Source organism: Chelmon rostratus, chromosome 18 (assembly GCF_017976325.1).
Source record: "Chelmon rostratus isolate fCheRos1 chromosome 18, fCheRos1.pri, whole genome shotgun sequence".
NCBI classification, from domain to species: domain Eukaryota; kingdom Metazoa; phylum Chordata; class Actinopteri; order Chaetodontiformes; family Chaetodontidae; genus Chelmon; species Chelmon rostratus.
The window spans coordinates 4034046-4056918 of record NC_055675.1 but is presented as its reverse complement, the minus strand read 5'-3'; the positions used below and the strand labels follow the sequence as shown (position 1 = coordinate 4056918).

Genomic DNA, 22873 nt, shown 5'->3' with positions numbered 1-22873 from the left:
CAGCTGACAGGAAAGGTTTCCATACATGTATGCTGTTGAGAATGAGAGCTACTGGTAAGAATCAGACATTATCGTTTGCTCCGGCTCAAAGGCTGTGATGTCGTGGTCGCAATAAAGCGTATTGTTCTGGGCAGTTAGATGCGTCTACTGGAGGAATGTATCATCAAAGTGAAGTGATTTTAAGAATGGTCTGAGAATGGGTTCTCCCTAATTCAAGTGATGAAAAGACTTTGAGTGTGAAAGCGGCGCCCTCTGCTGCCTGCCTGCTGCAGATAAACGCAGCACAGTGCAAAATGCACTCAAACCAAAACTGCCGTGGCCCGGTACAGTTCCAGTGACATTCACTCCCCCGTGCCTCTCCTCCCACAGTCCACAGCAGATGGGACCTCTTTTAATTTTAGTTTCAGGTCCTAGTCAGAGCACCGCAGCAAGACTCAGGCCTAATGTGTTAGCTGTTCCGATGAGTAACCCGTGGTTGATGCTCTGGGTGAATGGAATAACAGCGTCTGCTGCAGAGCTCTAAAAGCCTTGCAGAAGTGTTTTTGTTTCTGTTTGGTTTCACTCCCCCTTTATAATGTGTCTCCCTCATCCTCCAACCAAGCAAATTTAAAGCACTAACACTACTTTATAACTAAAGGCAAGTTTATTTGTATAACACCGCTCAACAAGGGAATTTCATGTGTTTATATAGGACATAAAAGGTATTAAGACAATATGTAAAATAAACTCAGGACAATATAAATATGAATTGAAAGTCCCAGATTTCACTTAATAAAAAGTACTGACAAACAGTCTTAAGCTTTATTTAAACACACTGACAGCTGGATCAGTTCAGGTCATGTGTCTGTGTGATGTCCACATAATTATGGGAAGATATTTTGTTTGTTTTCCATATCCTGCGCTTGTGGTGGCATGTAGAGGTTGAACAAATGAGGTCAGAGAATGGAGCCTTGGGGGCACCACATCACTTTTGTACACCTGATGTGTAATTACTTATCTTATCTTATTAATTGTCAAGACAACGTAGTCCCTGTCCCTCCAGTTCAACACTGTTTTCAGTCTGCCTAGGTAATATGCTGTGGTTGATCATGTTGAAGCATTGAGATCTAGTAATACCTACAGTGAAATTTTACAAGTGAATGAATGTCATTCAAGCCTTTAACACCATTTCAATGACATTATTCCAACTGAGAAGGTTAACAGAGACATTACCCTGCAGTGGGGTCCTGAAATACAAATGAGACAGACTGCAAAGGGAAAGCAGCTGGAAGCGTCTGAACGTTCTTCAAATTACAGTCTGCTCCTAAAAGTGCAAGCTGCTTCTGTTGCCACATTGTCTGACTGGTGAAATGTCTCCGACAAAAAAGCATACAATGAAATTACTGAATTAACTCAAATTAGATTCAACTTACTTTGGATTGAACAGGACATCAGTGGTTGTAGTAAAGATGCAGTGAAGGGTAGTTCACATACAACCTGGTAAACATGGCTGAAGTCGTATCATAAGGTCATAAAGATTTAACTCCCACGTTGTTTATTACACAATATAGCATACTTATATGCATAGTAAATAAGGTTGGATAATTGAATGTGACAAAGTGAAGTTGATTCATTGAATTATTGAATCGGGGCTTAGTGTTGAGTATGATCTCAATGATTTACAACAATGTACAACATGTATACATTTGATTTTGTTTCTTTTCTGCTCTCTCCAGCCATAAAAAGTTTGAGGCTGAAAATCTTGAAAGTTTAGACCAAGCCTAATCTTCTCCTTCCCCGGCGTCGGAGTTTCTGTAGCCACAGAGACCACAGATGTTGGAGTATATTCACCAATTATCATCTACTTTCATGTCACTCTGACCTATTTTTTTATCTCCCCCTTTCTCTTCCTGTCAGAAGCCGAAGAAGCCACCTCCGCCATCAAAAAGCATAGGTAAGGAACACTTTGCACCTTCCACCCCATTAAGTGCTATCAGCTCAGTGGTAGGTGTGAGGCAGTGGTGCTATTTGAAGCGTCATGCAGTGTACCTGCAACAAAAGCTCACTTTATTGATCTTGAATACATTTACCTTATACAGATGTCTTAGCCTTAGTCTTACAGCTGTATTTCATTAAAAATGACTGATTTTCTGCAGAGGTGGTGGGGAGATAAAAGTCTTAAGTGGGTCGTGTAAAAATTAAATGTATTTCTTGTTGTATGACGCTTGAGAAATCAGATTACACCAGAAAACTGTCAGTAATAACTTACTTAAGAGCATGTAAGGGGGGAATGTAAGTGTGCAGAGGTTTCCTTTGGTTTTTGGATTCATCTTGGAAAAGACTCAAATCTCCTGTAGCTGTCACAGTCACCAAGTCAATAAACTCAACAGACAATTCACACACAGAGGCTAAACCTGAAGGTAGAGTTGTAATTCAACTCAACACAAGCTTCATGGTGGTTGAGGGTTACTGTAAAGGCAGCAGCGCTTCAGATCAGCACCAAGATCTACAGTTTGCAAAATGCACACTTGCATCATTGTTTTCCTGTCTGCACAGGAAGTAACAGTGAGTTTGCATTCATATACCACTGCACTGAGTTGCAGTTTGGTGTCAGTGAACCACAGACGAGTGTGTGCATGTGCCACATAGAGTGTGTGGAACTGTCTGCCTCTTAATACCTGGTAGAGGGTGCTGTTTGTGTGTGTCTGTGTGTCTGTGTCTGTGTGTGCGGTCGTACTTGTGAAAGTGCGTGTGTTCCCTGTCACTGTCTGGTGAATCTTGAATCAGTCAGGTCAGACAGACGACGTGACTTTCTGTGGACCATGTTTCGTTTTTCAGCCCTCAAGCCGGACGTTCCCAGTGCAGACAAGAAGCCTCATCACATCAGGACGGAGGACAGAGGTACCGTCTGCAGCTCATTTTATCCTCTCCTTTCCTCATGCCGTTCACCGCGTCGCACCACACATCAGAAGTTATCCTTTTTGACGTTTCTTTTCAAATTTGGTATCGGTCCGTGTCACTATTAACTCCATCATTGTCCTGGAGAGGCAGTGGACGGACTGTTTTCAAGGGACCTTTTTGTCCATCTGTACCTTCCTCCCCAGCGGTGGCAGGAGAACTCAGATCCTGAAAGTAAAAGTACCAATAAATGAATCTAAAAATACACCAAGTAAAGGTCTTAAGTAAAAGTACAGACGTATTATCAATACAATGGACTAATAACATCAAAAGTAAAATTCCACGTTCTGTGACTGATATATTATTATGACCAAATTCAACAGTGGTGCATCAGTGCATAAGCAGCATGTTACTGTTTAGCTGCTCGACTTGGAGCTAGTTTCAACCATGCAGCTGGCTGTTTAATCCATGGTTCTTAACCCCTGCAAAGACTCACCAGATACATCTGAGGAGTTGTTCGATGATTAATGGGAGAAATAAAGTTCTGCTCCACTGTTCTGAAACATTTTGTGCACTACATTTTTTTTTTTTTTTTTTGCAAGAGTTTAAAAGTCAAAAAGGTTGGGCATCATTGATTTAATCTTAAACCAGGCATTGTATTTTAAAAGTTTATCTTGTGATTTTATTGTAAAATCTTAATCTGTGCAGCAGCTCGTAACTCCAGTAAGTCTCCTTGTTTCCGTCAGTAGCCTTCCTTTGTGCACTCACGGTTTCAGTGAATTCATCCCTCCTGCTTTTGCTTTCCGAGCTTCACCTTTAATCTTCCCTAGCTCATGCTGCTCTCCCTCCAGGTGTGCCAGGTGTGAGTGACAGTGGCGGCAGACACATGAAGACAGTATAGTCATGCTCTCCTATTTGTACTCTTCTACTTTGCTCTGAACTCCATCCGTGTGTGTGTGAGTCAAGCAGCGCTCCTTTGAGAATAGATTTATGCGTTCTGGGCTGTTGTGTAATGTTGTTATTGCAGAAATGCGAGTTTAACGTGCAGAAAACACACATTAACATAGCGTTTTTAAAGTAAGCTCACAATATCTCCACATGAGCGTAACTAGGGGCTGAAACTTTGTTTTGAATGAAACACATTTGGAGTGTTGCTCTCTTTTGAAAGTCTGCATTGTTGTGGCGAATAGCTCAGCACCCCAGAGGAAGCTGGGTGTAATACTGAAGCAGCAGTGGCTGCAGTGAAGACACACTTTCCTGATGCTGATCAGTGACCACTCTGACCAGACAGAAATTTAGAGGTCTAAGGTTGTGTCCGCCAAAACTGTCCCTGCAGTTCCTTGTTACTGTTTCTTTTGCTTTTGTTATCTTTTTCTGTTTTTTCCCGCTTTACGTTCTCTGAGCCTCAGGCTACATATATTTTTCATTGGATCTATTGTTGAATCTACTGAGACTCCGAATGAAAGCAATGATAGGTTGAAGTGACACACGCCGTATTTCCAACATGATATGTCTTGTATGTAATGGTTTGTTATAAACCAGCGTAGACAAAGCTGATAAATCATGAAAATAATGAAGGAGCCACCAACGCACATGAACACATCAGACTAAACCACATCCAGCTTTGAAGCTTTAAGTTTCAATTTTAGTAAAATTAATATCTTATTAATAGATGAAACCAGAAAGAGAAAAATAGATTTTGCCTGTTCAAACAGTTTAAATGTCTGTGGTAGCTGGACTGTGATTGTATAGATACCTGAGGTCAATTTATTCTAGTTATGAAATCACATCACATGTTGTGGTGAGCTGTCAGGTCACTGTTTGTAAGGATGTGCAGTTTCTATCTTAGTAAGCGGCGCACAGGAAATGAGCCGTGTGTGTGTGTGCGCGCGAGTGTGTGTGTGTTCCTTACGTTGTGTGACATAAAGTCACATTGTGGGGACTCTCTTTCCTTATTGGGACAAAATGCAGGTCATGCGTGCAATATTAAATGAATAGAAATGACTTAATTATTGAGTGATTTAAAGTCAAAGCAAGTCCTGCTGAACTCAAGTTCAGTTATTCTGTCTTGTTACTGACTTAATCTATGTCGTTATAGATATATATGTATGTATGTATGCCTTAATTCAGCTTTAATCTTCAGAACAGATTCAGCAACCTTGAATTACATAGTTTTATCTGTTGTTCGTTAAATGTTGTTGATGCTGTTAAGCTCAATAGTTATGCCAGTTAGCATAGCTCAGTGCAGAAGACTCTATTCCTACATATGAAACAAGTATCAGCATTCCAGCCATCCCTTTCAGATGCAAATTAGATGGAGCATTTAGAACATAGACTTCATATATATATATATATAGTATATATCAATTATTAACTGTGAGGTACATCAAGATCCATTTAACTCTAACTCTAATCTTTTTTTCTTAAATATTTGAAAAGATCTGGACTTGCTGACACCTTCAGTTAATTAGTTCATTGAGGTCATTCTAAGCATCGACAAGTTAGAAATAAAAACGGTCTGGTTTCCAGTGAAGCAGATCTCAGAATAGAAAGTATTGACTGTCATGTGCTGTAGTTCCCTCTTGAGTTCCTCTAGTCATTAGTCAAAGACAACATTTTCATTTGTTTGTTAATTTGTTGCAACTTTGTTTTTCATTCACAGTTTCATCAAACTCTCCTCTTGTCTCTCTGTTCCAGTTGACAGGCCTCCGCCAGATCACAAACCATCCAAGCCTGCAGCGCCGGTGGTCCCGCCCAAGAAGCCGATCCCCCCTCCTGGAAAAGGCAGACCGGGTAGCCTCCCACCAAAGAGGCCTGACAAGCCTCTCGCTCCCTCGCCAAACCTCAAGTGAGTCTATTATTTCTGTGTCTGTTCGGCTCTCGGCCCATCACCTGTTCATTCATGCGGCCTGTTTGTCCGTCTGCCTGAATAACACGGACGTTTTAAACTGTCCACTCAACACTCCAGTGTTTTTCTATCCATGCAGCACCAGTTGTAACGCTGACAGACACTTCTTCTTGAGAATATCTTCATGTATCATTCTGCTGAACGGACAGAGGAGTGTCTGTACACACAGTAGACAGTAGTGACTGTGTGCTTGGCCTTTGCAATGCACAGATTGGAAGAGTCCAGTGATTTAACTTTGTTTCTTGTATATACAATAAATACTTCTTCCCTTTCTTCTCAATTTTTCCCTTTTACCTTAAGACACAATGGAGAGGTGCCTTCCACACGACCAAAGTCCGACTTCGAGCCATTATTGCCCACCAAACCCAAAACACTGTCTGGGGACTGGGGGGAGAAGTCTTCGGATATGGGTATGTGCAGTAAAGCTGACAGGCTATGTCAGACTACAGTCAGGATCCTGAAATGTGGGGTGATTGTCTTTACTCATGTTGTTGATTCAGTCTTTTAACTACAGAAGATATTCAGGATGGCATAAGGTGCGTGCCTTCTCTCTCATTCCGAGCGTGAGCTGCATTCATCGGCCACATGCAGTCCATAAATGAGTTTTCCAAGTGCTGTTTGCTTTGATGACAAGCGCCTGAGGGTGTGACAGTTCGCAGACTTTTCTGGATTTAAAATTACTGGGTACTTCACCTATTTTCCTCCAGACCGTCAAACCCTCTGCTCCTGTCACACAACTCAGAATAACTTCAAATATTCATCAACACGTGTGAGTTCAGTGCCGTGTCTTCCCTCAGATTGTGGCCCCAGCATTTCTACTTTTGGCTTTGTTTGCATTCTGCATTTAAATACTTAAAGAAGCTGAAATGTACGATATAATCATTCACGTTCTTTGAAAACTGGTGTTCGTGGCGTGTGAAAAATATCAGTCTAGGTTTGTACATTTATTGAGTAACAGTAGGGGTTGGGGGGAAAAGGTTGATTTCACTCAAACATTGTGTTTTGTTTTTTTTTTCTTTAAGATTCGATTTGCCAAAAAATGATTTTTGTTAGTCATTAATAACAAAATTAGGCAGATCTGAAGTGTCTGAAGTTCGATGGTGTACACACATTATTACACAAATTCTTATCTCGGCATGTTTCTTTGTTTAGTTTAGTTTATGGAGATGAGGATCTGCTTGATTTATTCATATTTTACCACAAAATGTAGAACATCTGCTATTCTACTAATCTAAAATCCTTCATAATCTATCACAAATAAAGAAGAATGGTGCAAAGTGTCTCAGGTTTCTCAAACCTTGACTTGAAATAAGAGCTTCAGTTTGGGCTGAGGTGCTCAGGAGAAGATTACTCGATGATAATTCTGAGAGGGAAGCACTCCTCCTAAACTTTTCCCACCAACAGTTCCTTCACATCAGCCCTTGGAGCGTTGTCAGTCAGCAGTCTGCTGCTGTCAGGTTTGCGTGTTTTCGCTGTTAAAGAAGACGTGAGGACAGCATAAGGAGTTTCAATCGACATCCCCTCCACGAACAAAAGCAGAGCTCTGTGGAAGTCACAGAAGTCAAGAAATCGTGGGCGGCAAATCCGTGAAGAGGAGGAGGCATCGTTGAAAAGATGAGCAGTTTAAAGGTTGATGTTTTAAGAGAAGAGTTTAGTGATGAATGGAGGTACAGTGAACAGATAGGGAGGCTAAAGGGGGGCAGAGGAGAGACGTCTGAGATGGATTTAATAGAGCTGACCTGAAGGTGCATCACTAGAGAGTTCTCTGTTTGTGACAGCTGCTGCATAAAGGTGATGAAGAGCTGCTAAAACTCTACACTTCTCACCAGCTGTCAGTCTGACACATTACCATGGGACATGAAAATTCAATCTTTCCCGCAATCACTGGCAAACCACTGTGACTGCAGCAGTTCACCGCCGCGTAGCTGCAAAGTGCTGTTACGCAACGGTCGCAAAAGTTTTTCAGTGTTGCATAATGAAAGAGGGAATGACTCATTCTTTCCTGTGTGTGTGTTTGTTGTGCTCACATGCACACACACGTAAGCAAACTACAAATGTCACGCTTCCATTTATTTGCAGTTAAATGCATAACAATCAAACAATGTTTTTCATGTTTTTTAATCAGCCTTTAGTAGCCTTACATTACTTTTTGTTCATGCTGTTATTATTTAGAAGTTAGTGTTGTGGCATCTATTCTCGAAGGCGTCTCCTCGGTCTACTGTAACTTGGATTGTATGTCATTTGTATGTAGCTTTGGACAAAAGCGTCTCCCAAACGAATACATGTAAATGCATTCGATTCTGTCAGTATTTAAGTATTCCTGCATTTATTTGAGAAACTGCTGGAGCTTAGCAGTCAGACTCCTCTTTTAGACTGTGTTCAGACCAAAGAAGAGGAAATACACTCATTTTGTGTATTGAGCAGGAAAGCTGCCTCGCTGCTGAGGTACAGTCATAGATGGAGAACTTACCTGCTCAACCAATGGCGTTTTGTCATTGACCCTGCAGCAAGTGGGGAAAAAAAACTAAAAACACATGCATGGCATTGGCTGTGTGATAACCCACTTGATCACCTGCAAAGGAATCTTTGCTCTACATTTGTGTGTGCAGAGCTCAGACTTATTGAAGCCAAGCATGACTTTAAAGTCTGACATTTATGAACATGTGCAACACCACTTCCAAGGTACCGTGGATGCTACGGTCAAGGGGGGCTCGACAGAGGCAATACAGGAACAAAGAGGAATCCCTGCCGTGGTGGTGGTTGTGGTGCACAGGTGGCTTACTGGTGCTAGCTTAGGCTGCACCACAGGGGGAAATTCTGCTCCCAATATCAGGAGCAATTTTATGAGCATAGCTATGGAGAACACCAAACGTGTTTTTCTCTCTTCAAACCAGAAAGTATTTGCATTTAGACTGCTGCTTAGAATTAAAATCATCTAAATTAAATTGAGTTTTCACTAAAAAAGAAGTCATTTTGAACAGTTTATTTTCTGCTGCTCTGTGTGCCAGTGTTATTAACTGTGAGGAAACACATCCGTGCCCAAGCTGAACTTAATTTCGCGACTGAAATATTCCTCTGAAAAATGATTTCCTCTGTTATTTTCCTCCTCATCTGTCCTCGACAGATCTGATGAGTTTTGATGAGTTGTCGTCTACCTCGGAGAAGCTCTCTCACCCCACTGTAAACAGACCAAAGATGCCTGGCAGGAGGCTGCCCGCCCAGTTTGGTGGAGGACACTCGGTGAGCACACACAAGCACTCACAGACAGATCATGACTTTACCGATGCAGAGCAGCAAAATATGAGAGTTTAACAATGTCTTACTGCATTTATACGTGTTGGGATGTTCATAATAAGCAAAATATGGGAAATTGTCATTGTTCCTCTCTAATTTGGATTTTACTGCAGATTTTTGTGAAGAGATCTCTTGATATTTGACGCTAGTTTCCTGTTAGTTGAATGTGTATAATACATTTAATGGTCATTTCATACTTTGTGCCGCAGATCCTATTTTTAGATTTTAGCTCCAGATTGTGAATATTAGTTAATTAGGCTAGCATTAAAAACTATGTGGCTTCTCAGCCAAAGTAAGATTTACACAGATTTAAACTGAATCTTTGAGTCAGTTAGGGATTTGAAAAGATTCAGATCCAATGATATGCCGTCATATCCCAAACCTAATATTACACCACCTTATCTGTTTTATTATCAAATACACTGAAGAAATAGCTACTCTGAAAACAGAAATGATTCTGAATTATACAAAATGTAAGTCACAACTTTATGATAATCCCGCAGTCCGTTGTGCAGGATGGAAGCATCTCAACATGATCTAGGTCTAAGTACCATTTGAAACTACTTGCCAATGGGAGTCCTGACTTTAAGCACTGATACCAAAGCTGTACATGCACTAAGTAATATGAACATACTTCTTTACAGAACTTTTTTTTATCATTTAAATACGGTGGCTGACAGTAGAAACACGCTACAGCCTTAAAAATGATGCTATCTCAAAAACACATATGAAATCTGAACAGTGGAAATGTGCTGCAGAATGCCAAAACAAGTACATTAACAGCAAACACAGCTCACATACAGACACAGCATACTCTAATGAGCGCTCAGTGGAGCAGCTTGATTTTTGATCAGAGCGAGAGACCCGACCAGAGAGTTTTTGTTTTCGATGTGGAAACAAAAACACTGCACCCATGTTATATTTTGTGGAGTTTTCTACTGAAACTATCTCAAATGTTTCTAACATTGTTTAAACCGAGATAAAACTGTAATTTAATTCAAGTAACAGCGCGTATCATTTGGTCACCTCCAGTGACCTTCGCTGAGAGTGAGGAAGGAGGTCGGTGAATGTGACTAAACGTACCGTGAATAAAACCTGAAAACACGAACTCGTACGCTAGCATGTCTGCCTGAGTCTCGTCAGATTTTCATCTGCAGTGGTCATGACGACGACTCCCATGATCCCACACTCCTTCACAACATCCTGAGAGAACTTAGCGACAGGAATTACACACTGGTCTTTAACAAAAGAGACAGAGATCTGCTTTTTAAATATTAAATGGTAAATAATCACAGCAGCTAATAAGATTTTTAGCCAGAAGCGGTCTCATTAAAGAATAGCTTGCCAAGAAATGTCTGTTCAGACAACCGCTGGCAGCTTGCAGTACTTGATAACTTTCAAATATTAAATACCACAAACACATTTTAGTCACTACTGACAACATGGAACATGATTTCCTTCAGTCTGTCTGTCGATGCTGGAATCCCTTTTTTTATTTTCACATTTGTTTTCCTTTCTCTCTGTGTTCTCAACTGGCTCTGACAGCCCTCAGCTCTGTAACCTGTGGTCTCCCGTTGCTCACTCACCCTCTGTCACACTCTCCTCACACTCACACACGCAAGGTTGTGTGAGGATGCAGCAGCTTTTTTTCTATCGCCAGCAGCAATTTTTATTGACACATGGATCCACAATTTGCACTTTGACAGCCACTTTCTGAACCCTTGAGTTATTGTGAAATGCCCGTTTAATGGCAGCCCTCCTCACACAGGGCTGTCACCGCCTACCTTCCTCTCCTCTAATCTTTCAGAGCAGTGACATGCGTCAGCTGCAAATAACTGTGTGAGATTACCTGTCAGACGCCATTATGGACAGGCACTTCCATGAATATTGTATCTAGTGTGTGTTTATACATGTAAGCTGTGAATTGAAAATCACATGAAAATATTAATGTAAATCACACAATAAATAAAACTTTTCGATTGCAGCCCAACAAGGAAGTGAGCGTGGAGAAATCCCTCAAGGTCGATGAAGAGGACGCAGCCAAACCAAAGCTAGCAGAAACCAGAAAGGTAACTCAGAGCACCACTAGTCACCAATTTCATGATTGTTGCAAATGGAAAACACCACGAATGGCGTCACGCTCTGTTGTCGTAATATTAACAATGCTGACCTGTTATCAGCCACTGAGTGTGTGTGCCTGATGACCGATGTTAAATGTTTTAAGTAAAAAATAATTCTCAAAGAAGAAACTGAGAGAAACCCTGAGAGTATTATATGGTTTTCTAAATGCAGCTGAATTTTAATGCTCCTTTTAAATTGACTTCAAAATAATTATGGGGAAACTTTCTTGATCGCCCTGTTTTTCATGCATTATTTTATAATTCTCCTTAAGATTCTCACTTGTTTAGTGTGATCACAGCTATGTTGCTATAATACAGTGTGTTTCACAGTGTTGTTTATTGTGCCACTGGTTGGAGACTGAACCCTCTAGATGAGTACAAACTGGCTCATTTGACCCCCCTCCAGAAGGTCCGGGTTCAAACAACGAACACTGCACTGTGCTTCAACACGGAGTTAACAAGAGGCTTTGCTAGTTTTTTCTAGTTTTTTTTTTTTTTTTCAGTCCAGCCTTGTTTAGCTACATGAAGACATTATTAAGTGAAACTAGATTCAGTGTGTTCGCCTCGTTTAGGAAAAACTTAATCCCATCCAATAATTCCATTGTGTTCTTACCGCACCACAGCCGTGGATTTAAACCCTCATCCGTCCTGCTGCGTCCTGTCACATACCATTAATCTTGTATCACAAATGCTTCCCTGGGATACATCAAAATGACAAGATAACACATCCAATGAACAGTTTGTCCAGTGTATGGGCTTACACTCTCCTGTTAGGCGCAAAACCAAAAAAGCTAGGCCTTCAGGAAAATTGTGTTGGCCATTTTTCACTATTTTCTGACATTGGCCCTAATGATTCATTGATTAATAAAGAAAATAACTGTAATAATAATCTTTTATTAAAGTAATCATTCGTCACAGACCTAAAACACTGTGTGACTGATGGATGTAAGCAAGGAGAGGGAGATCCAGGGAGGACTCTCACCCGCTGTTCAGTCTACACGTTGAGTATTTCATTAATTGCCTTAGATGCTATGTAGTCTGGATTGGTCATGGTCAACCAAGACTAATTAGACCTGGCTGTTCAGCTGGGGGGGTACACAGCATCAAGCCACCCTATTGTTGAACACATGAGCACACAGACAGATGGAGCAGTCAGGGTAAAGCCTATCCCGGAGCACTCATAACTCAGCAGCTGAGACTTCCAGAGGTGAAATTACAGGACATGGACTCTGCATGTTCGTCTCCTCGCCCTCATATTATTTCAAAATGAGATTCTGAGCCTTGTAACATTTTCTCCGGTGCAGGTGAAGGGTGAGAGTAGGAGTGTGTGAGCCCTCTGGGGCTGCAGAGGGGAATTCCTTGCTGAGAACCTGAAGCTGATGAGAGAGAATGGAAAAGATGCATTATGACGGCAGGACAAGCCGTTTTCTCATGAGTCTCTGGACATTTTTCCCTTTTCACACATGTAGCACAGAACAGGATGTTGTCCGTGCCAGATGCATTCTCACCACTGGAAATACTCCAGGAGGAGGACACGTCCGTAATGACTCATCAACGTCATCCACATGCTGTGCATGAAGACCTGCTCTATTCAGACATGGGCTCAGTTGGATATTACACAGACTGTGTACTAGGAGGCTGGCAGGGTAAAGTCCAGAAGTCCAGTTAATGTCCGGTTCAACTGATCTGGACATTTGCATTCACACATACAGCTCATCCGGGTTATGTCAGGAAAAGTTTCGTTTTTTACAACCTGGACTTTATTTGTAGCATTAAATACGACCATTTACTCACCCAGACAACTTTAGTGGCATTTGGAGTCGTTTTGAAGAAATTAGCCCCAGAGGAGCAGCGCGTATATCCGCATAATGCGAGTACTCAGGGCATCCATGCGCAGCCTCTATATAACGCATAATCTGCGGCAAAACTCGTTCATATTCCAATATTTTGTTATGATATGCTGGTGCTATTCCCCTCTGAGCCCGTGGTGGCATGTTTTCAACATCCAGTGTCTCTAGACAACTACCTCTGACGTGGATGATGTCATTACCGAACGCCGGGCCGCAACACGGCTGACTCTGCGGCGGTCGGCTACGAATACGCAATAACGAACCATAGCTGTGCCAAACTACAGCTAAACTAGCCGACCGCCGGCTCAGAGGGGAATAGCATAATAGTTATCCTTCAAAGAGACTGCTTCCAAGCACTGCTAGTCGTCAAAAAGCTTCACAAAATATAAACAGCAGGATATTTGTGCGACTGGAACTGCCGGCTATGGAGATTGCACCTTTGCTCCAGAGAAGACAGTACGGGTATGGGTCACATGGAGTCTGTGTAGGTTGTTAGATGCTCGTGAATGCTCATTGACTGTTCAGTGATGCAAAAAAAAAAATGGCGGCGCTGGTTTACAGAGATGTGGAAAAAAGTGACATGATCAGATTTATCCTGTAATGACACATTTGTTTTCTAGTTCTCTCAATAATTTCATGAGCATGTAAACGATGGGAATCAAACATGCCATGGCCGAATATCTTCTGAAAGAACGCCGGAGTTCCACACGTATGTCTGATCTATGTCTGTCCTTTTGTTATGGTCACAGCCTTCCACAAACACCTTATCCCATTCACCGTCACTCCACAAGCCCGCCGCGGTCAGCACCGAGGCCAAGCCGAGCCCCGCGTCAGCCCCAAGCTCAGACGGCGCGCTGCTGGGTGGCAAGGCCCGGCTGGAGCCTGAAGAGTCCAGCTCCCAGCTGGATGAGCTGAGGAGCCAGATGAAGGAGCTGCTGCTGTCTGTGGAGCTGCTCAAGGCCCAGCAAATGTAAGGGAAATAGCTCATGCTTGCGTGACACGTTCAGTTTCCCCACGTCTATCTGTTTGAAAGACAGTGACAGGACAGATGTGAGGGACAAAATGGGATCTGACAGAAGTTGCAAGCTGGTTTTGAGCCTATTTCCTGTTTGCATTACACAATACTCCAGTCACTCCGAATCAGTAATCCTTCTCAACTCTGTCAAGCATTTCCATGGCCTGCAGCAAATTTTCCCCGTATCCCACGTCATAGTGAAGTCGGTTTCTTCATACAATTATATACCATAATATTCTAATGTATATAGGTCAGACTGTCACATTATATCTGTTTTAAGGAATGAAATCAGCTGTTTGGCTCAGTAGGAACATGTATGTAATGCGGGTCACTGAACATTAACCATGAATTCAGTTTAGTGATTTAGATGCAGAGCTTCATGTTGATACTTATTATTACACTGACGTTTGCTTCGTGAAACTTCACAGGCTGTTAGCTTTTAAGTTTTATGTTGAATATAAAAAAACAAAAAAACAGCAGTTAGATCATGAGTTTGAACCTTTTGTATCTGCTGCAGGGTACACACATGTATACACGTGCTTATATGTGTGTGTGTGTGTGTGTGTGTCTCTCTCCAGGAAAGAGATCGCGGAGCTCCGAGGAGAGCTGGATGAGGAGAAGCTGAAGCGTGTGGCCCTGCAGGTAACATTGATCCCCACAACAACACATGCTGGGCTGTCCATAGTCATTACCCTCATTAGTTTAGCCAAATATCGACGCCATCTGTTGACACATGAAGACGAGAACGAGCAAAGCGACGGGCGGACGGTCAAAGCATTGACAGGCGCACGCGGTGGGGACTTCTAGCGGCCAGCGAAGCAGACAGCTGTCCGTTCAACTTGTTTTCACAGCTTCAGGGGAGAAACTGTAGCCTCCCCATGTGATCGTCATTAAGCTCAGGGTCGAGTTACCCTTGTCATTGTCTTGTTCGGTAACACTTAAACACTTGTGGTCCATGAATTTGCTGGAGACACATCGCGCCTCATGCGAGAATGTTTTTCTTACTTTCTCTTATTTTTTTATCTGGTATTTTGATACGTCAGATGGCTGCGTAAATGACCCGTGGAAACATTATGAATGTGCGGAGTTGAGCATGCATCGATGAGAAATGTAAATTAGCATAATCAGCACCCCAGTAATACCATATAAGGCTACGAGTCCTGTGCCGTGTGTCTGGAAGTCATCGCTCTTGGAAATAGTGTAAAAAGAATAACTTTGTGGGTTCAGAGTGTGTGCTGTAATAGGTGCTGTCAGGCATTTCAACAGAGGATGTTGCTCTGCACAGCGCTTGCATAAAGCTCCTTCTCATTTTTAAATGTATAGATATACACCTCTAACATTACCAACTGGAATAAAATAGACATGACACAGACTTGTGTCATCAGATTTGTGTCCCTCTGATCCCGCTCTCTCTGTCCGAGTGATGGAAATAAGTAAGTTATGTGGAAGGAGCTGGCAAACAATCGTGTTCAGGATATTCTGTTATTCAGAAGGACCATCTGATGGACCATGTGATGCTCCACGTCTCACATGCACAGCGGTCACTCAGTCTCTCTGTGTTTCTTGTCCATCTCTACTGTCACTTATCAAATAAAGCCAACAAAGACAAGCACGCAGAAACACTCTCAACTGGTTCCATTTAACCCAACCACACAAACTTCATTAGCAGACAGAGCCTGCCAAGTTGCCGTGGAAATGTGGAAATGGAGTTTTTTTTTTAAAGTCTAACTAATTAAACATGCCCTGAGGAGTTATCCTGTAAAACCAACAGAAGTTCTCTTTACATTCATCGTTGCTGTGTGTTTCCTCGAGGTCTAGTTTTGTGTTTTCTCACACAACATTTGCAAAGACAGAACTAAGACTGTCGTATTTTAAAGGCAGCATTCTTTACATCAGTGTTTAACACCTCGCAGCTAGCCACCTATTGATCGGTGGAGCAGCGTGAGACCGTTGGGAGGAATGTGTATGGCCTCCACTCATGTGCATGATGCAGGAGATAAAGAAAACAGGGACTCACACAGAAAAACAGCTCCATAGTGTTGGCAGAGGTCAAAAGCTCAACCTTTAAGTCCTGAAGGGGCACCACCAATTCACATGATGTTCATTTATGAGTTCCACTCAGCCTATGACAAGAGCTCTGAAGGGGCTCTCTATAAAGTATAAAAAAAGCTGGAGCTGTGGGGGTTTGAGAGAGGTGGACAGAGGGCGGTTTATTAATGCAGTGACGATGAATCACCAGCCAGCTGTTTTAACAAGCTAACTTAGCTTATTAGCTAATTAGCTTAATAGGTGTTTGTGGAAGGCTGTAACCATAACAAAAGGACAGACATAGATTAGACATATGTGTGGATTATTAGCACAGCGGCAGGTCAGCCTCTTCACCTTAGCGGTCCCTCGAGAGCCTCCCTTGCTGTAGTGAACTCTGTCAGCCTGCCTGTGCTCCGCCATGGCCCGGCGTCAGGAGCCTGACCATCAGATTCCTCTGGTGAAACAGCGGCGGACACGGCTCAGCCCCTCCCAGCATGGCACCGATATAAACTGCTTCACAGGAGGAGAGAATCACTGCAGAGACCCCCCCCCCCACTTCTCACACACACACACACACACACAGGAGAACAGAACTGTAGGTTTACTTAAACCCCCTACGGTTACCATCTACTCCCACGGATAATGTAGGAAGAGATGAGGAACTAGGAAACGAGATCACGAAAGATCATGAAAAACTGGAGAGATTTCCATAACATTTATTGAGCCTCAGGACTTTCATGTTTTCCTCTTTGTTCCCATTCACATATTTCTCTTATAGCCACATTTGTAGTAGTGGTAGCAGTAGTATTGTAATAATAAGGAACAAGAAGATGACTAGAAGGAGGATGTACTACTTTCTCCCTGTTCTTTCCATAGAAAATAGCCTTGAACTCATCGATTAGCACGTCATATTTTGTTCATTTAAAATCAATTTTAGTTTGCATCTGGACCGAGCCAGGTTAGCTTTTCTCTCATTTCCTGTCTTTATGCTAATCAAAGATATCTGTCTCCTCCCCCAGTTTACCAGGCAGACATGAGAGTGGTAGTTAGCTTCCAAAGAAATGATCTGTTTGAGTTGCGGCTCACCGGTCGTGTGTCTAATATGCTCAGTTTGTCTTCAGTCACTGAGACAGAACTACGTTTCCACAGCTTGGTTGCTCAGTATTAATTTTTACATACATTTTCTTTTGTTTTCCTCACCCCTGACGCGTGTGTGTGTTGTAGTGCTGCTACACCATCACCTTCCTTTGAAAGCTGATCTAACCACGTCGCTGGTGGTAATGAACGCCAGGCGGGATAAACTAAGCCGGTCGATTAGTGACACGTGTATTCACATTCCCTGTAAAGGGTCACGATGCTGTGAGAACATACATCTCTGAGCAGGACGTTGCTTCTCAGCTCAGGCTCTCCTCCAGCACGCGCCTTCTATGTCATCCCAACTCTCCTAATCCCTCACAGCGGGACGCCTCCGGCACTGTGCTGCACAGCAGGGCTGCTGTTGGCTCAATCATGTGATCAGATCCAGCACTTTGTATTCTGCCAGAGTCGCTCTACGTTTCCAGTGTTATAGTCTCCATTCTGTGTGTGTTTGTGTGTGCGTGCGTGTGCGATCGTGTCCTGCAGGTGGAGATAGAAAAGCTAAAGCGGACCGTTCACTCGACGTGAAGCCTGCGCTTCAATCAACAGCAAGCCTCAAGGTCACCTGCTGGCCTGTCGACCAACCAGAGAGCAGGAGGGCGGTGACGGACGGAGAGAAGGTGGGGAATCAGATGAACCACCTCGAGCACAATCCTTTTCCAGTGATCTACAAAAATAAACTCTCCCCATCTTTGTAAGATTTACATTTTGCACATATAATTTTTTTTCAAGCTAGATGTAATTAAGTTACAGATGTATATGTTTCTCTTTATTACTTTTTTCTTTTTTTTATTTTGCCAACACACACAAAAAAAAACTGAGGCCTTACTTCAAACTACTGCGCCGGACAACTCTGCCGCTCACGCTCTCTCCCCTTCACTCTGGCGTTCCTTGAACTCCTCAGGGAGGAGGTTCGCTCTCAGTACTACTGACTTTGTATGAAGCAGGCGGCGCTCGTTTTTCCTCTCCCCGTTTCCTTTCTCAGATTTTTTTTAGGACGCGCAGATAGTTTAATTTTAAAAATGAGAAAATGTTTGGTTTCGTTTAACACCTTTTGATCTTTTACACGGCGCCCGTCAGCGACACTCCACTCCATGGCTGTAGCGCTTCAGAGAGAGCTCTGCTTTCACTTCTCCTTGTCTTTTATATGGTTTCTAGCATTCCTATCCAGGGTAACACTACTGTGCCTGTTAAAAACAAAACTATGTCAAGAGTTTGTAATGGGAGCTTGCAGCGGCATGAAAAAGTTCGAGTACTCCTGGTCAAAATTTGCGTTCCTGTGAAAAGCTAAGGGAGTAAACGCTGAGCTGATTTCAGAAAGGCATGAAGATGAGACATTTCTTCAATATTTCATGGGAGATTTTTTTTTTCTTTCTGCATTTTACAGTTTCAAAATAACAAAAAAGGAAAAACAGCCTGAAGCAAAAGTTTTTACCCCCTGCATGGTCGGTACTTAGTCATACCCCCTCTTGTAGCAGCTTCTTGCAGCCAGCTAAGAGTCTTTCAGGATTTTTTTTGCTGGCTTTTCGCCCATTCTTCCTTTCAGAAGGCTTCTGCTCCTCTGAGATTCTCGGGCAGTCTTTCATGCACTGCTCTTTGAGGTCGAGTCACAGATTTCCAGTGATGAGGGCCGCTGTGGGTTTTGAAGTGTATTTAGCATCGTCGTCCTGTAGTTCCTCCAGTTTCCTTTCATCTTCAGCATTTTTTTTAGACTGTGTGACACTTGATTGCAGAATTTGTTGGAATTTAATTGTTCCCTGAGCCCAAGGCTGCAACAGGCCCAAAGCATGAATGATCCACCCTGTTGTTTCAGGAAATTCTGCACTTGTTTTTCCTCAAACAGGTTTTTGCTCGTTGTAGTCAGGAAGTTGTATTTTAGCTTCGTTAGTTCACAGGACGCGTTTCCAGAATCAGGCTCGTTCGGCTGCTCCCTGTCAAACCTCTGATGCTTGGTTTGACGGTGAGGACGCGGGGAAGCTTTTCTTCTGATGACTTTTCCATCAGGCTCGTATTTGTGCAGGTGTCACTGCGCAGTAGAGCAGTCCACACTTTTAAAACGTTGAAAAGAATGTTTAATATCTCACTTTACAGCTTTTGCAAAACAGTTCACCCTCTATCACTTCTAACTATTCGCACAAACAGAAATTTTGACAGAGGCGCCCGAACTTTTTCATGCCACTCTACATGAATGGTGTCTGGAAATTTCGCAGCATGATATTGTATATCTATATTTTTTAAGTCTACTGACATGCCTAGTCAAATACTATATAGAGGGCCTCTTCTATGCTGGTCTCTTCTATTTTTGTCAAACTGTCTCACACGCTGGGAATGTTCTAAAAGGTTTATCCAGAGTTATAATCTGCAGGTAATGCAGACAGACTCCACATGCAAAAAAAAAAATAATAAAAAACTGCAGAGAAGAGAAAGGAAGGAGAGCCTGCAGTCTTTCATCAACAAGGTTGCTGACCAGCGCATTGGCAGCCTGATCCATCCCTCCCATCCCCATTCTACTACTTCTCCTTTCTTTCATCCCTCTTTGATTCAAAGTGAATCATACGATCTGAGAGAAGCCTCGTCTTTCTGCTCTGTGATGTGTTATGCATGAGCCTGCACAGCACTCATCAGCTCTGTCCTTATTGTACATGTCTGTCCTGCAGTCTGCATATCTTCCCACATTCCAAGTACGTTAAGCTAACTGGAAGCACAGAGTAGAGAGTAGCAATAATAACAGAATTAACTCGCATTCTCTTTATCTGAACTCTGTTTAAGGAGCACAGAGTGAAGACCCCAATTAATCTCATAATATAATCCTACAAATTATACTCTCAGTGGAAATATTTGTGTTTTTGTAGCCACGTTTGCATCAGAGAAATCACTATCAGTCTGCCAGGTGATCGGTCGATCCACCATTTTTGGTCCAGACCGAAATATGGATGGACTGCCGAAACATTTTATGGTCATTCATCTCAGAGGATGAACCCTACTGATGTTGGTGATCCTGGCTTTATGTTGAGTGCCACCACTAGGTTTAAATCTTCCCTTAACACCAGGCTGAAATGCAGCATTTCTCTGCCCTCTCTGATTGAAACTGAAGTGTGTTTCACCTCTGACCACACGCAGCTGGGTAACCTCACCCATCTGTGATGTCACGGTGTACACGCCCACCCTGCTGTACGCCACGACATCACTGCAGCAAGGTGAGAAGCACTGGGGGTCAGCACGATTCTCAGGCATGATCAGCGTCAGCTGTACTCAGCATGTTGCTATTATTGCCTGAGCGATACTGGATTTTTAATGCTGATATTAATATGCTAGAGTTTATCAAAATCTGGTAATATATTGACCAGTGTAATTGTTTTAATACAAACACATGGCCTAAACATTTTGGATCAGGTCGCCAGCCCCCGAGTTATGACGTTCTCTGAGTCAGACATTTTACAAATAACCTTGTAAGAGTTGCCTGCACACAAAAAACTTGCTGTTTCAAAACACATGGTCCTCGTCATGTGTTAGCATTTAGCTCAAAGCACGTAGTACAGAGCTGCTAGCATGGCTGCCTCTCGTTTGATGCTACCATGTGTTAAGATGCTACACAGAGGGGCTTTAAGAAGACGCTCGTATGCAGAAAAGGAAAGGATCACTTACAGACTGTGCATTGCTCTTTTGGTTTTCTCTCAGAAGCAGAACTGCTGCCGCCTCTCTGGATGCGAACATGTTTTTAATATCCAGGAAGTGAATAGTTGTCTGTGCTCGCGGCTACAGAAACCTACAGCACGATGTGAGTCAGCCTCAGTCGGCTCCGACCTGTAGCCATGAGCTCTGAATGTACAGTGTGTGGTTCTGTGCTGATGAGCGGCTTATCTCAGCATACTTTAGAGAAGCACAGTACCAAGCGTGACCCCCCCCCCCCCGGCTTCGATGCGGGTTGGAGGAATGTTTCAGCCCCCACGATTTGGTCCTAATATTTACAGCAGGTTTCATTTCCAAGTCAAATGTTGTATAACTGTCTCACATCTACTACTGTGTACAAATACAAGTACTGGTTACTGTTATTCCTTTTTTTATTTTAAATATCTTTATACATATCTCACAAATGTCTTAAAAAGTGTTACTTTGCTTTTAAATCATCCTCAGGCTTCGTTGCATGTGTTCGATGTGTGTGTGCATGCTCTTGCTGGTGTCCCCTCGCAAACATTCAAGTGCAACAGCGTCCATGATGCTAGATTCTGAACTACAGAGTGCTTTGACCAAGTCGATACTGTATTACCTGACCTTAACGCGCATGGCACTCGTGCAACATGTTGATGCCTACCATAACACAAACTTCCTTTTAGCACAGCAGCTCTTTAACAGTACGGCTGGGCAATGAAATAATCACAATGTGGGGAAGCGGGACCGGGGGTTCGGGTGACAGCTCTTCATGTTATATCTGTAATGCGGCTTAACTTCCACATATTGTACATTCCAGAGTTTGACACCAAGAAAAGAAGAAATCTGTGCACATTTATAACATATTTTCAAGTGATTTTGTTTACAAGAGCTGTATCCTTGCATGAGTTGAGATTCTTCTCAAAAATGAATAAATATCTTTATTTACTGTCACAGACTGGCTCCTTCGTTTTCTTTGCCTCTGAACTGCGCATCACTTGAAGGTTTCCACAGCTGCACAACAACTTTGAGGCTTTTTCATGCTTGATTTCTTAAGAACTTAAGCTTTCTTTGAAATATTGAGTGAAAATATTGACAGTTCAGAGCAGAGCGTAAGTTTCTGAGGAACTGCAGCTAACAGTGAAACTCCACCTGGGTGATGTGCTCCATCTGTTATTGCATCTGACTTCTGTCTGGTGGGTGTTGTAGCGGACGGTTGTGCTTAAGAGGGAACTGAGCCGGAAGGCAAAGCTTTCGACTCCCCGGTCGATCTGCGTTCCAGCCCTCACCTGGCCCTGAGCTCTGGGTACTGACCGGAAGAATGAGCTCGTGGACGCAGCGACTGACATGGGTTTCCTCCACGGGGTGTCTGGCATAAGCCTTAGAGATGTGGGGGGGGGGGCTCAGACATCTGGAGGGAGCTCAGAGTCGAGCCGTTGCTCCTGTGCATCAAAAACAGCCTGTTGAGGTGGTTCAGGCACTAAACAGGATGCCTCCCGGCCACCTTCCAGGCAAGTCCAACTGGCAGAAGAACCAGGGGTCGCCGCCTCGCTCGGCCTGCTGCCGCCATGACCTGGTCCCAAAAAAGTGACAGTCTGTCTCGCCCTGTGTTTGTGTGTGTATATAATGTATGCGTGCACTGGCTCTGGTTAAATAATAGGGCATAATTATGTACATAAACTTAAGAGTAAAGGTTAGTCTGCATGTTATGAAAAGCCATACGTTCGGCGTGGAAAATGGTCTAAGACCCCGGTTATGAGAATGTGCAGCGTTTACAAATGAGGGATAAAAATGCAGATTTATGATGCTGCCTCAAGACATCTGCTCTAATCCAAACTCTGACTCCAAGTCTTGCTGCAATATTCTGCTTCTGTGGAGCATTTTAATGGTTTCCAGCCAGCAGCGTGCAGGACTCTACCCCTGTGCTTATTCAGTATGTCTCCACAACAACTTGGTGGCCTGGACTGTGTGGGCCACATCCTGACTCGAATATTGC

The 22873-nt window shown here is 43.0% G+C and overlaps 1 protein-coding gene across 2 annotated transcripts in view; it reads left to right on the top strand.

Moving 5' to 3' along the window:
- Positions 1–21831, top strand: part of LOC121621762 (CD2-associated protein) — a 56039-nt gene extending 34208 nt beyond the window's left edge. For both annotated transcript variants that reach the window (XM_041958371.1, XM_041958372.1), the window contains exons 11-19: positions 1897–1933; positions 2818–2880; positions 5575–5725; positions 6086–6195; positions 8910–9025; positions 11065–11148; positions 13799–14019; positions 14643–14706; positions 17716–21831. In XM_041958371.1, coding sequence (XP_041814305.1) covers positions 1897–1933; positions 2818–2880; positions 5575–5725; positions 6086–6195; positions 8910–9025; positions 11065–11148; positions 13799–14019; positions 14643–14706; positions 17716–17757 — 888 coding nt within the window. In that variant the 3' untranslated portion in view covers positions 17758–21831. The remainder of the gene's footprint in view (positions 1–1896; positions 1934–2817; positions 2881–5574; positions 5726–6085; positions 6196–8909; positions 9026–11064; positions 11149–13798; positions 14020–14642; positions 14707–17715) is intronic.
- Positions 21832–22873: the final 1042 nt, after the last annotated feature.